The 20,210-nt window shown below is 40.6% G+C and overlaps 1 protein-coding gene across 1 annotated transcript in view; it reads right to left on the minus strand.

Annotated features, from left to right (window-relative positions):
- Positions 1-20,210, minus strand: part of Nsf (N-ethylmaleimide sensitive factor, vesicle fusing ATPase) — a 176,465-nt gene that overhangs the window by 49,217 nt on the left and 107,038 nt on the right. The window contains exons 13-15 of the mRNA XM_045158691.1: positions 10,973-11,068; positions 3,606-3,762; positions 81-214 (exon numbers count right to left, since the gene is read on the minus strand). Coding sequence (XP_045014626.1) covers positions 81-214; positions 3,606-3,762; positions 10,973-11,068 — 387 coding nt within the window. The remainder of the gene's footprint in view (positions 1-80; positions 215-3,605; positions 3,763-10,972; positions 11,069-20,210) is intronic.

The following is a 20,210-nucleotide window of genomic DNA, read 5'->3' on the forward strand; positions in this document are numbered from 1 at the left end:
TAGATCAACGTATATATGCATGCATGCATACGCACAACCACCTATAAGTCAAGTTAAATTGAAAGTAAAAATCCTGATACCTTCTTCATGGCCTGACACTTGGCTGTCTCAGAAAAGCCAATCATCTTATCGGGAGAGCAGATCTTGATGAAGGGGAAGTTGGATTCCTCTGCAATCTTAGCAGCCAGGGCAGTCTTCCCACTGTGAGGAGGGCCTGCATAAAGATGTGAGCACATCAGAGGAAAAAAAGCCAACCTAAGCAAAGGGGAATCAAACAAGTTTCAACTTTTATCCACAGTGTACTGAGGTCTCAACTAGTTTCTCATTAACATTTCCTGACAGTTCCACAGCAGACATGTTTCCTTTTATTTATTAGCAACTAAACTTAATGAACTGATTAGCATTTCTCAAAAATATGATGAAATACATATCTTCCTGTTTTCTCACATAGCCTTAATCTTTCAACCTTCTGGCTAAACACATAAAACAAGGATTTTGCTGAAAAATAAAGAAAGAAAGAGAGAGGGAAGGAGAAAGGAAAGAGGGGGGAGGAAAGAAAGAAAGAAAGAAAAGAAGAGAAAGAAGGAAAGAAAGGCATATTCGTATTTATATTATTAGGTCTATAAATTTTTTTAAACAAAAAAATTTTTGGAGCTGGAAAGATGTTCAGCAATTAAGGTATTTGCCTGCCAGCACCCAGGTAAAACAAATGCATAAAGTGGCACATGCATCTTGATTTCATTTTCAGTAGCTAGAGGCCCTGGCGTGCCCATTTTCTCTCTCTACTTGCAAATAAAATTTTAAAACATATTAAATTTTTTTGTAGGCGATAATATTGGGTGTAGGGAAAAACTGCTTAACTAGAAGCAAATGGCTAGAATTCTAAAGACAAACTTTTTGATAAAGGCAATCAAATACACCAGTTCATTTACATTTAGACAATCCTCTCTGTTCCTTCTGCCTATTGGAAGATGTGTTCCCTTCATAAGCCAATCAACTTTTCCATACCATCTTCTCAGGAATCAGACACTGGTGACTATTCCTCTTTAAATTTTCTAAAACTTATTTATATGTGTGTGTGGGGGAGCACCGGGGCCTCTTGACACTGAACAAATGGCAGATACTTGTGCCACTTTCTGCAGCTGGCAAGCCATCACCGCACTCCTCTAAGCGACTGCTCCTATTTCTCCTATGTTCCGCCTCTTCCCTGCTATCTTTCCAACAGCATTTAAAAGTGTTTCTCCTATCAACAGCTCAATAAACAAACCAGAAACCGTTTTTCTGGATTGACTAGTTATTAAACTCCAGGCTCCTGTCGGATAATTAAATCAGAAATGTTACATAGTGTTTTGTAGGTCTGATACTCAGAAGAGGACTGACTGGCAACAGACTCAGGCCTTGCCAGGGTACTGAGGAAACTACCATTTCTTCTCATCAAGATGAGCCTTCCAGCAATAATTCCCTACCTGGCTGCTTGACCCTTCATCTCTCATCCATCTTCCCCGTGCTGTGTGGCTTCCCCCACACCAATCAGGCATTCATCAAGGCCACCACCATCTCAGTGTCACCAACCCCAACAGATACTTTTCTGGAGTCTTTGAGCATTAGACACAGCTGCTCACTCCTCTCCTGAAAAATTTTTCTTGGTTTCTGTGACAGCCTATTTTCCTCTCTCGCCACACTACTGCTCTGATTATTCTTGCTTCAGTCTTCCTTATCAATTCTTCCCGATCTATTTAGGCTTTTAGGTTTTCCAAGGTAGGGCCTCACTCTAGGTAGGCTGACCTGAGACTCCCTCTGTAGTCCCAGGCTGGCCTCAAACTCACAGCAATCTCCCTACTCTGCCTCCCCCCCAGTGCTGGGATTCCCAGCTTCCTGCTCTATTTAGCTCTGAATTGCTAACATGTTTCTGAGATCAATTCTAGGCCTGGTTTGCATCTTAACTCATCCCCTTTCTCCATTTCTGTGACTTCAGTCAGGACCCTGACAAGCCCCGTGTCTCTTGCCAGCCAGAATGCTCCTTTGAGTATCAGATGTACAAATCCAATAGGCAGGTAAACATTTCTAATTAAATTATCCTACAGGAACCTAGAATTTGACTTTTCAAAATGGAACTCATTTCTTCCTGAAATCTGATTTGTTAGTGTTCTCCGATAAAACAGTACCATTTACCTGAATGTGCAATGTCAGAAACCTAGGTCATGTTTGACACCGTTGCCCACATGTAATGTGACCATTATTTCTGAGCCTTAGCTTCCCCATGTAAAAGAGAAGGATACCGCAGCAGATACACCCACAGGCCTAGAGCGAGGTTTAGATGAGACAGTGCATATAAAATGCTAATACAGTAACCGGCCAGTAGGAAGGGGGTCACAGAATGTTAGCTTATTACAATAATTAATACTAATAATTCCTATCAAGTCCTTTTCATTGTACCTCCTAAATATTCCTCAGATTAATCCATATGCCCGCTGTCACCATACTGCTTAGAGCCTCAAACAGCTCTCTGGGACGAGACTGCTTCTAAACACGAGCCTCCTGCGCCTTTGCCTCTCCAAAGCACCCTCCCTCCGAAAGCAGTCACAATGATTACCGGAACACACAAATCTGTTCATGTGATTTCATTGCCCAAAATTGTTTTCTTTTTCTCCCCTCTGGCACTAGGTATTTAACCCAGAGCCTCATGCATGCAAGACAAGCACACTAGCCCTAAGATACACTCTTAGCCTCATGTAACACAAGTTTTTAAGCCTAGGAGGCTTTTCAAGAGCTGCCTCCTACATACTGCTTGAACTTAAGTTTAGCAACCTTTTTGTTCCTAGCTCCTCTCTGCCCAGGGATTTTTGTCCACATTAGAAAATCTTTCCTGATTATTTTACCAAGCCAGCTTTTCCTCCTTTGGGTCTTGCTTTAATGTCCTCTGGAGACCTTTGAGGGAGCGAGCTTCCCTGTTGTCTGGTCTCACTGAGCTTTTCTGTTGTCATATTAATCATAAGCTGGCTATGAATGGAATGTATCCTCTTTAACTGGTTCAATGCCTAAAACATTCAACCACTCAGCAAACACTTATGTAATTGAGCCAACAAGAAAACTAGATGTAGTTGGGCATGGTGGCTCATACCTTTCACCTCAGCACTCAGGAGGCTGAGTCAGGAGGATGACCATGAGTTTAAGGCTAGACTACAGAGTGAATCACCCTGGGCTACAGTGAGAACCAGCCTCAAAGAAAAGAGAGAAGGACAGAAAACTAGTTGCTGCCATTATCAGTAACATTCTACCCCAAGAAAATTTCAACGAAGTTTATAAGTGAAAAATCATTAATGCTTCTGAAATGCGCTCAGTGGGTTTTTAAAAAAATGTTAGGTTTCGGCTGGGCATGGTGGTACCAGCCTTTAACCCTGGTACTTGGGAGGCAGAGGTAGAAGGATCGCCATGAGTTCGAGGCCATATTGAGACTCCATAGTGAATTCCAGGTCAGCTTGGGATAGTGTGAGACCCTACCTCGAAAAACCAAAAAAAAAAAAAAAAAAAAAACAAGCAACAACAACAAAGTTGTGGGTTTTGTTGTTATTTAACTTTTAAGGCCATCTCATTGCTTTTCTCACCTTCTAAAAGGACGCTAACCAGTGGTGTGCGGTCACTGTTTTTAGTCTGCTGGACCAGCAGCTCTCCATCATCCAGAACGTGGGTAACTGGGTCACCCCATTTAATGATTCCGTTCATAATGTAACTTGCATAATCTTCTTGGTTTGTACCAAATGCCTATTGAAGAAAGGGATCGAACATTTCCATCATTAGTATTAAAATTAAAATATGCCACTGTCCCTTTCTCTGCCGCCCTGCTGCGTGTGCTTGATCCCGTTCCTGTCATGTCTTCTCACAAGACGTTCTGGGTTACGTGATTTCTGCCTAAGAAACAAAAGCAAAGTTGTCTCATTCCCCAATGGACTGAGTGAAAACTGGTAATGAAATCAGGTGCAACTCTAAGGAGATGCTGTGGCACCGAGGTGGGAGAAGGGGCTGGGGAGGCCTCTCAGTGGTGGGGGCTTGCCTGAATGCACAAAGGCCTCGGTTCAGTCACCAGCAGTGCCAAAAAAAGGCACACAGTCGTATGCCGTATTAAGGTCACTAGCTGAAACATCACCACTCTTTGAATTGGACATTCACTGTTGGGAATATGATTTTTAAAAAAAGTGTAGTAAGAGATGGATTAGTGGTTAAGGTACTTGCCTGTGAAGCCTAAGAACCCAGGTTCCCTTTCCTAGAACCCATGTAAGCCAGATGTACATAGTGGCACACACATCAGTGTTCATTTGCAGTGGCTAGAGGCCCTGGCACACCCATTCTCTCTCTCTCTCTCTATCTATATGCCTCTCTCTCTTAAATATTTAAACAATTTAATTATTTGTGTGTGTGCGTATGCATGGGCCATTATGTGCATATAGAGGTCAGAGGAGCCTGTCTGTGTGACACCATTGAGATAGGGTTTCCTGATGTTCTTGGCTCTGCATCCTGTTATTATAGGTGAGCTGGAATCACAGACACATGTGCCACTTTGCATCTGGTTTTATGTGGGTGCTAGGAAATTGAACCAGGGCCAGCAGGCTCTGCTAGCAAGTACCTTTAACTATTGAGCCATCCCCCCAGTCCTAAATTTTTATTTTTATTTCTATGCTTTGCAGCTAGTAGGTTAGTTTAGTAATAAACATGAGAAACCTTCTGAAACACACAAAAAAACTGAAAATATAGCTTGGTGTGGTGGAGCACACCTTTAATCCCAGCCCTAGGAAGGCGGAGGTAGAAGGATCACTGTGAGTTCAATGCTACCCTGAAACTACATAGTACATTCCTGGTTAGCCTGGGCTAGAGTGAGACCCTACCTCGAAAAACCACACACACAAAAAAACTTGAAAGGTATAAATAATAATTTTTATACATTAAAAGTATCCCAAATTAATATAGGTAGCCTAACAACAAAAATTAAAAACAAGGGCTGGAGAGATGGCTTAGCGGTTAAGCGCTTGCCTATGAAGCCTAAGGACCCCGGTTCGAGGCTCAATTCCCCAGGACCCACGTTAGCCAGATGCACAAGTGTCTGGAGTTCATTTGTATTGGTTGGAGGCCCTGACGTGCCCATTCTCTCTCTGCCTCTTTCTGTCTCTATTGCTTTCAAATAAATAAATAAACAACCAAAAAAGTGCCATAGGTTTAAAAAAAAAATTCCCCATTTTGTAATTTATAATTTTTTTTGTTGTTGTTTTTCAAGGTAGGGTCCCGCTGTAACCCAGGCTGACCTGGAATTCACTATGCAGTCTCAGGGTGGCACTGAACTCACGTGATCCTCCCACCTCCGCCTCCCGAGTGCAGGATTAAAGGTGTGCATGACACCTGGCTCTGCAATTTATAATTTAACTTTTTGCCAAGTCAGAATAGAAAAGGCTACTCTAGAAATCTTACCAAATGAAAACAACAGAAGCTCAGATTCTAGCAGAGCCCAAACCCACATAATCCCTGAAATAAAGTGTATGTCCAAACCTGGTGTGGTTGCGCACGCTTTTAATCCTAGCAGTCGGGAGGCAGAGGTAGGAAGATTGCTGTGAGTTCGAGGCCACCCTGAGACCACAGAGTGAATTCCAGGTCAGCCTGGGCTAGAAAGAAACCCTACCTCAACCACCCCCCCAAAAAAAAACATCAAAAAGAAAAAGAAAATGTATAAATGTATGTTGAGGTTGTGTAGTCATAGCTAAGTGGTTAAGGTGACGGACTAGAAAGTGTATGTTGAACATATTTGCTTAGGTAGAGTGCAGAGATTATGGCCATCCTGTTAAGAACCAAGAGAAAAAGTAATTATGGGCTCAGAAATGAGAGAGAGAATGGCACATCAGGGCCTCCAGTCACTATAGATTCGAACCGGGATCCTCTGGCTTTGCAGGCAAGCGCCTTAACCACTAAGCCATCTCTCCAGCCTGCTTAGTAACTCTTAATTTATGGGGCTGGAGGGGTGGCTCAGCAGTTGAAGAGCACTTTCCATGAAAGCACGAGGGTCTTAAGGGAACACAGAGACCGCTTGAGTACAGTTCACAGCACGCATGTAAACAGCTGGTCATGGCCATGCACACCTGCAGCCCCAGTACTTTGGAGAGAAGAGAGCAGAGAACCACTGGGGTTCAAGAAAATGGTATATTCTGGAATCAGAAAGAGACTCTGTCTTCAGGAAAGAAGTGGGTGAGCGATGAAGGAGAGAGACCCTGGGTTCTCCTCTGTCCTCCGCATGCTTGCGCAGTGGGCATGTGCATCTGCATCTACATATGCACACACCACACATACAAAACAAATAATTTTGTATTTAAAGTCATAATAATCTTAAAAGGTAGACAAGTTTTAAATAAATTGTTTTCTTTTTATCTTTAGAGGAGAAACTTATAAGGAAAAATTGTTACAGTGGCTACTGGCATATTCTTAAAAAAAAATGAAAACCAGATCTTGAGATATTTCATAGCCATGTTCAGAAAACATTTTTCATAATAGCTAAAACAAGTGTTTGCTGACAAATAAATAAGGAAAATGTGGTATATACATGTAATGAAATATTATCCAGGCTTTACATGCACTACAACATGGATGCCTTTTGAAGACAACATGCTAAGTGAAATATGCCAGTTACAAAAAAGGAATACTGTATGACTTCATTTGTATAAGTTATCTACTAGTGCAATCAAAGTTACAGAGACAGCTAGGAGCAAGGTGCTCAGGGGCTGGGAGAGAGAGGGAAACAGTACAGAGCTTCACTACACTGTGGTAAGGGTTGCACAGCATTATGAATGTGTTTAGTATCAGTAGACTGTACACATAAATGGGTACACAAAATGTACACATCAATGGTTTAGGTAGTAAATTTTATGTGTACTTAATACAAACAAAAAGTGAAAAAAGGGCTGGAGGGATTGCTTAGTGGTTAAGACATTTGCCTGCAAAGCCAAAGGATCCTGGTTCAATTCTCCAGGACCCACGTAAGCCAGATACACAATAGGCCGCATGCATCTGGAGTTTGTTTACAGTGGCTGGAGGCCCTGGTGCACCCATTCTCTCTCTCTTTCTCTCTGCCTCTTTCTTTCTCTCTCAAATACATAAATATATATTTTTTAAAGTGAAAAAGGGGGGCTAAGGAGAAGTCTCAGTGGTTAAGAGTGCTTGCTGTGCAAGCACAAGGGCCTGTAACCATGTGGTTTTGGTTCCTTAGCACCCACGTAGCCAGGTGAGCCCGCCGTACATCCCAACCCTGTGAGGGCTGGAGACCGAAGAATTGCTGGGGTGCATGAAAAAATAACAGCCCCAGGTTCAGAGAGAGATTTTTTTTTTCTTTTCTTTTCTTCTCACTCCCCTCTAACCACTAAGCCATGCCTCTAGCCCTCAGAGAGAGATTCTGTCTCAAGAATACACACAGATCAGCAACAGAGAGGAAGATAGTCAATGTCCTTTGGCGTCCACGTGTGCATGCTCAGGCTGCATGCATCTGCATACACGTGAGCACACTCCCCTACATAAAACATCACACACATACTACACACATGCACACACAGAGAAAGTGAAAAGAGAAGCATCTGTAAAGAAATGGTGCAGATCAAATAAAAACAACAGATGATATACTGGACAAGTAGGCAAAACACTTTGGAAATCAGTGTGGAGGTTTCTCAAAAAGCTAAAAAGTAAACTACCATATACCCAGCTATATACCATGTCTGGGCAAAGGACTCTATGTCCTACGATACAGCACATCCATGCTCACTGAAATATTCACAATAGCTAGGAAATGGAGGCAACCTCGATGCCCATCAACTAATAAGTGCATCATGAAAATGCAGTACATATATGCACATTGGAATTTTATTCAGCTGTAAAGAAAAATGAGACAGGAGAAAAGAAGGAAGAAACGTGGGAAATGGGGGAGGGAGACAGAACTAGAAGAGGGGAAGAAGAGGTGGGGGAAAAGGGAGGGCAAAAGGACAAACGTGCCATGAAAGCAAATGAAGGTAATTTCGACATGAATGCATAGGGAAAGGGGAAAAAAGCAAATTTTGTTTGGAAAATGATATAATGAAACCTAGTTCTTCATATTCTCATAAGAAAAAATAAGTGAATAGTGCTGGAGAGATGGCTTAGCAGTTAAGGCATTTGGCTGCAAAGACTAAGGATCCATGTTTGAGTCTCCAGAACCCATATAAGCCAGATGCACAAGGTGGCACATGTGTCAAGAGTTCGTTTGCAGTGGCTAGACACCCTGGCACACCCATTCTCTTTTTCTGTCTTTCCCTCAATAGATAAATATAAAGGAAAATAAATAAGTAAATAAATAAATCCCAAACAAATAAGCAAACAAAAATTTGCTAGGGCAGGGGTACCTGGGTACTCAAGCCAAATTTCCTTATCAACTGGAGAACTTTCTAGACAATGAAATGTCTACCCCTTGCATGATTTATTTCCCTTTTCTTTTTTATAAATAAGAAAATTTCATTCTTAGGTATATTTTGCTAAAAGTATAACTGGTTTTTCAGGTATAAGTCCATCAAACGTTTTTATATATTCAGAATAAGAACAAGGGATTTTTCTGGTTTGTTTTTATTGTTATTGTTTGGTTTGTCTTTAAGTTAAAAAAATATATAACAAATGTACTCAGTTCAGGGAGGAAGGAAGGGAAGAAGGAAGGAAGGGAGAAAGGAATGAGAGAAATAAAAAGGAAAGAAAAATAGGCAGAAGAAAAAATAAAGAAAAATAGGCAAAAGACACAAACAGCATTTGCACAAGACAGGCCCACTGTCAACAACATATAAAACAACACAGTAGCCAATGAAATCCCAAGGGTTGGAGAGGGTATAGAACAATGTCTTTTACATTATCTAGATAGTATTAATTCAAACAATTTCAGCAAGTTCGAAATTATCTTTTTTTTCTTCTTCTTATACTGGGGATTGATACTAGAGCTTTGTACATGTTAGGCAAACACTCCACCATGGATCTGTAGCTCTAGCTACAAATCATTTTTTAATATTGGATGTTTAATATACCTAATAATCCAGCAATTTTATTCCTAAATATGTATCTAAGAGAAACTCATTCATGAACGTTTATAACAGAACTTGTTTGTAATAACAAAATCATTATATTCCAGGGCTGAAGGGATGGCTTAGCAGTTAAGGTATTTGCCTGCAAGGCCAAAGGACCCAGGTTTGATTCCCCAGGACCCACATTAGCCAGATGCAGAAGGGGGTGCATGCTTCTGGAGTTCATTTGCAGTGGCTGGGAGCCCTGGTGCACCCATTCTCTCATTCTCTCTCCCTCTTTCTCTATCAAATAAATAAATAAATAAATAAAAATAAAAATATTAAAAGACCCCATTATATTCCAAATGCTCATTGTCAGGAAAATGGATAAATTGTGGGAGTCATACAGTGGAGTGCTACCTGGTTAAAAAAAAAATGACATATAACTATAGGAAATAATGTTAATATTATTGATCAAATAATCCTTGATAAAACAGTAACTCCCAGGAAGTTACAAACATCTTATTTTATTTTATACATGCCATATATATCAACTAATGAGATTTGTATTTCATGAATTAAGAATAAAATTAACATAATCTTGTATGCCTGAAGTTCACCTAAGAACAAAATAACACACATTTGAAAATGTCATAACTGGGATAAGACTGCTTACAATGCACTCTTCCAGACATAGAATGGCCTGGGTATCCATGACCTCACAGTGCCTGACACCACCTACACAAGACCAGTATAATAGGAGGAAAAGATGATGACGTCAAAATAAAAGAGACTGACGGAGAGGGGGAGGATGGAGAGTGGCACTGCAAAGGGGGACGTGGGGGGCAGGGAACTACCATGGCTTATTGTCTATAATTATGGAAGGTGTCCATAAATAAATAAATAAAATATCATAACAAAACCTATTATTTTGTATGCTAAAAAAACTTTAAAAGATAAAAAAATAACCTTCATACCCATATATTTGTATGCATATATGTATATGTATGTGTGTGTGTGTATGTATGCACACACACACACACACACACACACACACACACACCCCTCTTTAAGAACTAGGCCTTTAGACAACTTTTTTGGCATTAGCTTTTTTCTTTTTGTATTAACATCAGGCTTCAAACAAGGTTATTCAAATATTAGCACTTGTTTTATAGAAAAATGGGTTAATGGCCTTATGATGCATTTGTACCTATGACTGCTCTGAATACATTTTAAATGTTGTAAAGCATCTAAGGCGTCTGGGCTGGTTAAGGGTCTTACTGCAGCAGAGGGACTTGTGGTGCTGAGCACAAGAAGGGATGAATGAAGGAGTCTGGGAAGGCGGAGAAAGTGATAATGGGGACGATGTGAGGATTCTCTGTACATATTCCAACAGCTGACACACAGAGCATGGACTGAAATTAAGTTCCTATAGCCTGAGGTGACATAAAAACCACTAAGCAAATCACATCAATATAACAATAGCCGGTCATGGTAGCCTTTAATCCCAGCACTTGGGAGGCAGAGGTAGGAGGATCACAGACAGTTTGAGGCCACTCTGAGACTACATAGTTAATTCCAGGTCAGCCTGGACTAGAGTGAGACCCTATCTTGAAAAAATAATAATAATATAATGCAATATGATAATAATATAAACAACAAAAATAAGTGAGTTTCAAAATAAAATAGACTGCTTTATAAGATGGCAAGCTCTCTATCCTGAGAAATATTTAGACAGGTATTGATTAATTCCCCACAACTTGGTGTTACTGTACAGATGTGTGTGTCTTACATTGGACAATTCTAAGAGTTGTTGCATTTATTAAGTTATGTATGATCTAACTTGGAATTCTAGGTGTGACAGCCCTTTTTTGTCTTGCATAAGAATAGTAATTATTACTTTGGCTGAGATGTCTCTCAATATGCATACTCACTGGCTTGATATCATTCTCCAAAGAAGCAAGGAAGTCTCCTCTTGTCACCTGTAGGCTCTCTGCTTTCTCCATATCTACTTCCACTTTAGTGCTGGCCTGAGAAGAAAAAGAAAGCAAAGTGTAAGGACTGAAAGGATTTGGGACTATTTCCAGCCTCAGAATACAACAACAGAAAAGTAAAAAGAATATTTTCACATATTAAAAGAAATCTCATATTTTTGTAAACCACGTATGTTATCATGAATATACAGAAGACTCCTAAGATAAAAGAAGGACTCTTTAAAGAGACATTTCTCCAAAGTCAGACAAAAGCCTGAAACACTTCAAAAGAAAGACATCATCAGTAAGCATTATACAAACAAGCTTAATATGGGATATTGCGTTGTATGTACTTTAACAGCAAAAAAACTGGAAAAAAAGAACAAGCAAAAAATTATGTCAAATCTATCTATGTATAGTGTACTTATGTACACACACACACCTTTCGAACAATTCCCCATGTAGGAATTCATTCCATAGATACACATAAATATGTACAAAGTTAGCCGGGCGTGGTGGCGCACGCCTTTAATCCCAGCACTCGGGAGGCAGAGGTAGGAGGATTGCCATGAGTTCAAGGCCACTCTGAGACTCCATAGTGAATTCCAGGTCAGCCTGGGCTAGAGTGAGACCCTAACTCAAAAAACAAAACAAAGCAAAAATGTACAAAGTTATATATACAAGAATGTCTTCTATAGTAATTTGTAATATCACAAACTGCAAGCACACTAGATGACCACTCACAGAAGATTGGCTATTATGACTCGTCTGTATCATGAAGCTGTATAGCCATTTTTTTTTTCCAAGGCAGGGTCTCATTTTAGCTCAGGCTGACCTGGAATTCACTGTGTAGTCTCAGGGTGGCCTCAAACTCACGGCGATCCTTCTACCTCTGCCTCCCAAGTGCTGAGATTAAAGGTGTGCACCACCACGCCTGTGTATAGCCTTTTTGGTTTTTTTTAAACAAATGAGGCATGATAATGGTGATGCCTGCTTACAATCCTGGCTACTTGAGAGGCTGAAAGAGAAAGACTGCTTATTCCTAGGAGTTTGGGACCAACCACGGCACCATGGTAAGGCAATGTCTCAACAAAAGAGAAAAATACATTACAGAACGACAGTCAAAAATACATGTAAAAGAAAACACAGGGTATACACAATGGTTCTTAACCTTGCTGCATATCAGAATCACCTCCAGAGTCTTTAAAGACATACAGATGCTAGACCTCATGTCCTCAGGGATTTTGCTGTGACAGGATCAGTGGACAGTCTAGGTACCTACAGTTTTATAAAGTGCCACAAGTGATTCTGATAGTGCACCAGGCTTAGGAACTATTAATTGCTTTAGGAGACCAAGAACCTAAAACTTTGACATGTGTTCATGCTGTGTGATAAAAAACCCACCTACGTGCCAGTTTCAAATATCCTGCTGACTGCACCTGGAGCTAACACTTAGACATCTGGAGAAGCATCAAGACCTTTATCAGCACTTGGAGCTGCCTGGACCTGATGAGTGATTAAGATACCAGCACATTTTTTAATGTGACTGGGCTCACTCCCAATAGCATAAAGCAAGAGTCTCATTTTTAAAATGGCATCATAGCTTTAAAAAAAGGCATCTGAAAAAATACTAACTATAAAACAAAAGTATGTTAGACAAATATCAACCTTCCATCGATATTATAAAATATGAGTCATTTCCCTTTAGGAACAGACTGCTGGGACAAAAAAAAATTGACAGACATTTAAAAAGAAAAACTCAGCCTTGAGGGATAAAAGAACTATGTCAGGAAACTGGATCAAGATGGCAAACAGAACATATATATTTATTTCGTTTTCTGCCCTAAATACCAACAAATGACAGCAGTAAGAAAGATTAAAAAGCATGGGAAATGTAGCAAGCAGTTTTAACACTAATCTATATAGTCTCAGAAGCAGAAAGAACAGAAGGACTCATTAATAGAGAAGAAACAAGAGGGGAAAAGTTTCCCCAGCTGAAAAAGATGTTCTTATACTTTAAAGGGGTTCAATCAGTGTTGATAAGGATAAATAAAAATGAATTCACATTTATCTAGACAAACTGGTGGAAGGGCTGGGCATCAAAGATGAAGAAAACGTCTCCAAACCTTTGTGAGAAACAAAACTATGTTGTCTGTAATACTGGAATAAGATTGGCATGATACTGACAACAATAGAAACTAGAAGACAATGAAACCATGTATTCAAAAGTAACTGGAGGGCTGGAGGAATGGCTTAGTGGTTAAGACATTTGCCTGCAAAGCCAAAGGACCCAGATTTGATCCTCCAGGACCCATGTAAGCCAGATGCACAAGGGGGCGCAAGCATCTGGAGTTCATTTTCAGTGGCTGAAGGTCCTGGTGCGCCCATTCTCTCTCTCTCGCAAATAAGTAAATAAATAAACTTAAAAATATATACTTTTTAAAAAGTAACTAGATATATATATACATTCTAGGAAATGATTCTCCCATCATACAAGGAGGCACAAGGGACTACTATTCTAATAGTATAATAGTAACAATTACTCATTTATTCATTATAGTTATTGAGTGCTCCAAGAACTAAAAAAAATAAAGCACTAAGTAAGATATATAAGTTTCTTGCCTTTATGGCTTGTCCCAGCATCTTCAAACTCCTGGGCTCAAACCCCTTTAGACTGAAATCTCAAACCCACCCCTGCACCTTAAGATCCACCCAGGGATGCCTCCTCCAGGCAGGTGGCTGTAGACACAAGCTACAAACAATTAAACAGTGAGTATACTGGGGGCCTTCTATTTAGACTACCACGGTTGGTAAGACCCCACTGCTAAAGACAACATGCTGTTCAGTTGCAGGATCAAGGAACAAGTGAAGCTGGTAGCCTTCTCAAAGGCCTAAGGATGGGCTGGAGAGATGGCTTATCAGTTCACCACTAGCCTATGAAGCCTAAGGACCCCGGTTCGAGGCTCAATTCCCCAGGGCCCATGTTAGCCAGATGCACAAGAGGGTGCATGCGTCTGGAATTCGTTTGCAGTGGCTGGAGGCCCTGGTGCACCCATTCTCTCTCTCTCTGCCTCTTCCTCTCTCTATCTGTCACTCTCAAATAAACAAATAAAACAAAAAAATTTTAAAAAATATTAAAAAAAAGTCTAAGCCTAGGAAGCGCATAGGCTCCAGTAGGGAAGCTACTACTAATATTTGGCTAAATAGATACGCTGTGCCCACCAAACTGCCCTTTCATATTTATGTGTATGTCCTTAGATCAGTACTGCTCTAACTTTTGGTCAGAGAAGGTTCTTCTCACAGTTGGCCGTGACTACCAGGGAGACTCAAAACTTATCAAAGTGCCGAGAATAAGTGACTGTTGAGTGCTCAGCATTAAATAAGTCATCCCTATCGTGCCCTCCAAGGCTCAGGAAACACAGCAGATGGGGATGCAAAGATTAAGAGCCGGAGGATGGGAAGGACGTGTCTTGGACATTGTCTTCTGGCATGAAGTGGCCACTGCATTTAAGACCTCACAGAAAATGTCATAAGCTGCACAAGATCGTCCATCAACCGTCTGTCATAGCAATGAAAAGGAAAAAAGACATCAAAGTTTCTAGTTGGAAAGAAGGGATTCAGTGGAAAGTGGAAAAGGGATGCGGAGGGAAATATGATTGAAATACATTATGTATAGGTATGAAAACTATCAAAGTTAACAACAAAAAGTGATCCCCAGAAGTCTGGTGTGTGAGGGGGAGAAAGAAGGGGCGCTGTCAGCATGTGACAGGAATGCCATCAGATGACAGGAGTAGCTTCTAATGCTCCAGAGCGCAGTGTGGTTGCCATGGTTGCAACAGTTAATGGTTACTTCAAAATAGCTACTAAGGAGGAATCGGAAGTCTCCCAAAACAAAGAAATGTTAACTGAGAGCATGAATATGCCAATTATCCTAATCTGTTCATTACACAAAGTACACATGTATTGAAATGCCACGCTGCAGCCTATAAATATATCTGATTATTATGTGTCAATTCAGCCAGGTGTAGTGGCTCTCGTTCGTAATCCCAGCACTTGAAAGGCTGAGCAGGAGGATGGAGAGTTCGAAGCCATCCTAGGCTGTACAATGAAGGTGGCTGGTACTACCCAACAAGATCCTGTTTTACACACACATGCACACACAAACACATACACCCCACTCACATCCACACACAAAGTTAACAGTGAATTAAGATGTCTGGCAGATGAGTTATTTAAAGAACAAACTGTTTTCAGGCACTCCAAGAATTTTAGACCTAATTGTAAATAATATTCCCAAGCTGGGCATGGTGGCACACACCTTTCATCCCAGCACTCGCGAGGCAGAGGTAGGAGGACTACTGTGAGTTCGAGGTTAACCTGAGACTACATAGTGAATTCCAGGTCAGCCTGGGCTAGAGTGAGACACTACCTTGAAAAAAAAAAAATTTCCCCTTGTTCATTAAAATAAATGCAAGGATTTCTTTTAGCCAATATTTATTATTTTATCAAAATTAATAGAACCTTATTTTAAAAATATGTATTTATTTATTTGAAAGAGAGAGAAAGACGCAGATAGAGAGAAAGAGAATGGGCATGCCAGGGCCTCCAACCACTACAAATGAGCTCCAGACGCATGCACTCCCTTGTGCATCTGGCTTAGGTGGGTTCTGGGGGATTGAACTGGAGTCATTAGGCTTCACAGGCAAATGCCTTAACCACTAAGTCATTTCCCCAGCCTTAGAACCTTTTTTTTTTTCAAGGCAGGGTCTCACTCTAGTTCAGGCTGACCTGGAATTCAGTACGTAGTCTCAGGGTGGCCTCAAACTCATGGTGATCCTCCTACCTCTGCCTCCCAAGTGCTGGGATTAAAGGTGTGCGCCACCACACCCGGCTTAGAACCTATTTTTAAAAGGCAAAAATTCTGAACTTTAGCTGCTGAGAAACCTTTTATCATTTGTTTGAGTTAGTAAGGCATTTTCTGCATTTTTTTAATTAATTTTTTTTGTTATTTTTGTTTATTTATTTGAGAGAGATAGAAAGAGGAAGATAGAGAGAGGGAGAGAGAATGGGCACGCCAGGGCCTCCAGCCATTGCAAACGAACTCCAGATGCATGTGCCCCCTTGTGCATCTGGCTAACGTGGGTCCTGGGGAACCAAGCCTTGAACCAGGGTCCCTAGGCTTTACAGGCAAGCGCTTAACCGCTAAGCTATCTCTCCAGCCCCATTTTCTGCATTTTATTTATAAGACCTGATCAATATAAAAGAGGCAACATCTTTCAGCTTATCCTTGCAGAACCTCATAAACTTGTATTTCAACACTAGCAAATCTCAACTGGTTGCCCTTACATTTCATAACCTTTTAAATCTGACCTTTCCAGGTTCTTATCATTCCTCTTAAATTAAGGGTAGAATGACTTTAATCAATCAAAAGGTCTACAGAAAATAAATAATTTTACTGAAATTCTGGAAATATAACTTGGGGCTTTAATTCATCTGTAGTGTGTGTGTGTGTGTGTGTGTGTGTGTGTGTGCGCGCGCACACACGCGCATTCCTCTGTGTATGTATGCCCTCAATTCAATTCTTTCAACAGAAAGAAAATAAATTTGGGTCATGAGTTGTCTCTACCTGAAACATAAATTCCTCTCAAGATAAAAACAATGAAATGTCTACATGAGTTTTAGTTGATCGAAAACATGGGTTCAAGTATAAATGATATAAACATCAGATAGTTTATGACTAGATTTTCCACTTGCTTCAGAAAACCAAATAAGACCAAAAAAAAAAAAAAAAAAAAAGAAAGAAACATGGGAAGACTTGTTTTATCTATCTGGCCAGTCTTTGTTTAGGTCAAAATGTTTTGAAAAGGAAGCAAAAATAAAACTTATAATCAATTTTTATCCTTTGAAGTAATAATAGCATCATAATAAATTGTTTTAAAGTTCTAACCAACTTAAAAAAATATTGATTGCAGCACTGGAAATTGAACCGAGGATTTTGCAACCAACTTTAAACCACTCATTCCAAATTCAATACTTACTTATTGGTCACTATGAGCACCACTGTGAACCCTATGGCAATGGGGGATTTAAACTGCGTCGTGTTCAGCTAAGAAGTCTTGCTGGGAACAGTCTTTGAGACCTTTTGGCAACTCAGATTTTTAAAAATGTAAATAAAGGGCTGGAGAAATGGCTAGCAGTTAAGTGCTTGCCTATGAAGCCTAAGGACCCTGGTTTGAGGCTTGATTCTCCAGGACCCACATTAGCCAGATGCGCAAGGGGGCACACGAGTCTGGAGTTCATTTGCAGTGGCTGAAGGCCATTTTCTCACTCTCTCTCTCTCTCTGCCTCTTTCTCTGTCACTCTCAAATAAATAAATAAAAAAAAACAAAAATTTTTAAACATGTGATGAAAATAATGTAACCTGCTTTTACTATCACTTCCTTGCAAATATGAAGGAAAATTAACCTACACAGTGGTAACAAATATTTTAGATTTATAACTAGAAAAACTATAACTACAAAAAATAAAAAAATCAAAAATTCAGGTATTAAAGGGTGTATATATACTTAGCCAATCATAACAAAATGGGACTGGCAAGCATTTCCGTATTTCATAAGGCCCTTCAGTGTCCATCCCTTCAGTGTACATCACTTCTTCAGTGTCCATCACTTCTTCAGTGTACATCCCTTCAGCGTACATCACTTCTTCAGTGTCCATCCCTTCAGTGTACATCACTTCTTCAGTGTCCATCACTTCTTCAGTGTCCATCCCTTCAGCGTACATCACTTCTTCAGTGTACATCCCTTCAGCGTACATCACTTCTTCAGTGTCCATCACTTCTTCAGTGTCCATCACTTCTTCAGTGTCCATCACTTCAGTGTCCATCACTTCTTCAGTGTCCATCCCTTCAGTGTACATCACTTCTTCAGTGTACATCACTTATTCAGTGTACATCCCTTCTTCAGTGTACATCCCTTCAGTGTCCATCACTTCAGTGTACATCACTTCTTCAGTGTACATCCCTTCTTCAGTGTACATCCCTTCAGTGTCCATCACTTCAGTGTACATCACTTCTTCAGTGTACATCACTTCTTCAGTGTACATCACTTCTTCAGTATACATCACTTCTTCAGTGTACATCCCTTCTTCAGTATACATCACTTCTTCAGTGTACATCACTTCTTCAGTATACATCACTTCTTCAGTGTACATCCCTTCTTCAGTGTACATCCCTTCAGTGTACATCACTTCTTCAGTGTACATCACTTCTTCAGTGTACATCCCTTCAGTGTACATCACTTCTTCAGTGTACATCCCTTCAGTGTACATCCCTTCAGTGTCCATCACTTCAGTGTACATCACTTCTTCAGTGTACATCACTTCTTCAGTGTCCATCACTTCTTCAGTGTCCATCCCTTCAGTGTACATCACTTCTTCAGTGTACATCACTTATTCAGTATACATCACTTCTTCAGTGTACATCCCTTCTTCAGTGTCCATCCCTTCAGTGTACATCACTTCTTCAGTGTACATCACTTCTTCAGTGTACATCACTTCTTCAGTGTCCATCCCTTCAGTGTACATCACTTCTTCAGTGTACATCACTTATTCAGTATACATCACTTCTTCAGTGTACATCCCTTCTTCAGTGTCCATCCCTTCAGTGTACATCACTTCTTCAGTGTACATCACTTCTTCAGTGTACATCACTTCTTCAGTGTCCATCCCTTCAGTGTACATCACTTCTTCAGTGTACATCACTTCTTCAGTGTCCATCCCTTCAGTGTACATCACTTCTTCAGTGTACATCACTTCTTCAGTGTACATCACTTCTTCAGTATACATCACTTCTTCAGTGTCCATCCCTTCAGTGTCCATCCCTTCTTCAGTGTACATCACTTCTTCAGTGTCCATCCCTTCAGTGCACATCACTTCTTCAGTGTCCATCCCTTCAGTGTACATCACTTCTTCAGTATACATCACTTCTTCAGCGTACATCACTTCTTCAGTGTACATCACTTCTTCAGTGTACATCACTTCTTCAGTGTCCATCCCTTCAGTATACATCACTTCTTCAGCGTACATCACTTCTTCAGCGTACATCACTTCTTCAGTATACATCACTTCTTCAGTGTACATCACTTCTTCAGTGTACATCCCTTCAGTGTACATCACTTCTTCAGTGTACATCACTTCTTCAGTGTACATCCCTTCAGCGTACATCACTTCTTCAGTGTACATCACTTCTTCAGTGTCCATCCCTTCAGTGCACATCACTTCTTCAGTGTCCATCACTTCTTCAGTGTACATCCCTTCAGTGTACATCACTTCTTCAGTGTCCATCACTTCTTCAGTGTCCATCCCTTCAGTGTACATCACTTCTTCAGTGTACATCACTTCTTCAGTATACATCACTTCTTCAGTGTACATCACTTCTTCAGTGTACATCCCTTCAGCGTACATCACTTCTTCAGCGTACATCACTTCTTCAGTGTACATCACTTCTTCAGTGTACATCCCTTCAGTGTACATCACTTCTTCAGCGTATATCACTTCTTCAGTGTACATCACTTCTTCAGTGTCCATCCCTTCAGTATACATCACTTCTTCAGTGTACATCACTTCTTCAGTGTCCATCCCTTCAGTATACATCACTTCTTCAGTGTCCATCACTTCTTCAGTGTCCATCCCTTCAGTATACATCACTTCTTCAGCGTACATCACTTCTTCAGTGTCCATCCCTTCAGTGTACATCACTTCTTCAGTGTACATCACTTCTTCAGTGTCCATCCCTTCAGTGCACATCACTTCTTCAGTGCACATCACTTCTTCAGCGTACATCACTTCTTCAGTGGACATCACTTCTTCAGTGCACATCACTTCTTCAGTGTACATCACTTCTTCAGTGCACATCACTTCTTCAGTGCACATCACTTCTTCAGTGTACATCCCTTCAGCATACATCACTTCTTCAGTGTCCATCACTTTTTCAGTGTCCATCACTTCTTCAGTGTCCATCACTTCTTCAGTGTCCATCACTTCTTCAGTGTACATCCCTTCAGTGTCCATCACTTCTTCAGTGTACATCCCTTCAGCTCCTGGTCAGGCAGGAAGTATTTCCCTTTGACAAGCCAGAAACAAAAAGCAAAGGAGCATAATTCACAGCCACACTTGTTAGCTGCCCAATCTGCCATCTTCC

This window comes from Jaculus jaculus, chromosome 9 (assembly GCF_020740685.1).
Source record: "Jaculus jaculus isolate mJacJac1 chromosome 9, mJacJac1.mat.Y.cur, whole genome shotgun sequence".
In the NCBI taxonomy this organism is placed as follows: Eukaryota; Metazoa; Chordata; class Mammalia; order Rodentia; family Dipodidae; genus Jaculus; species Jaculus jaculus.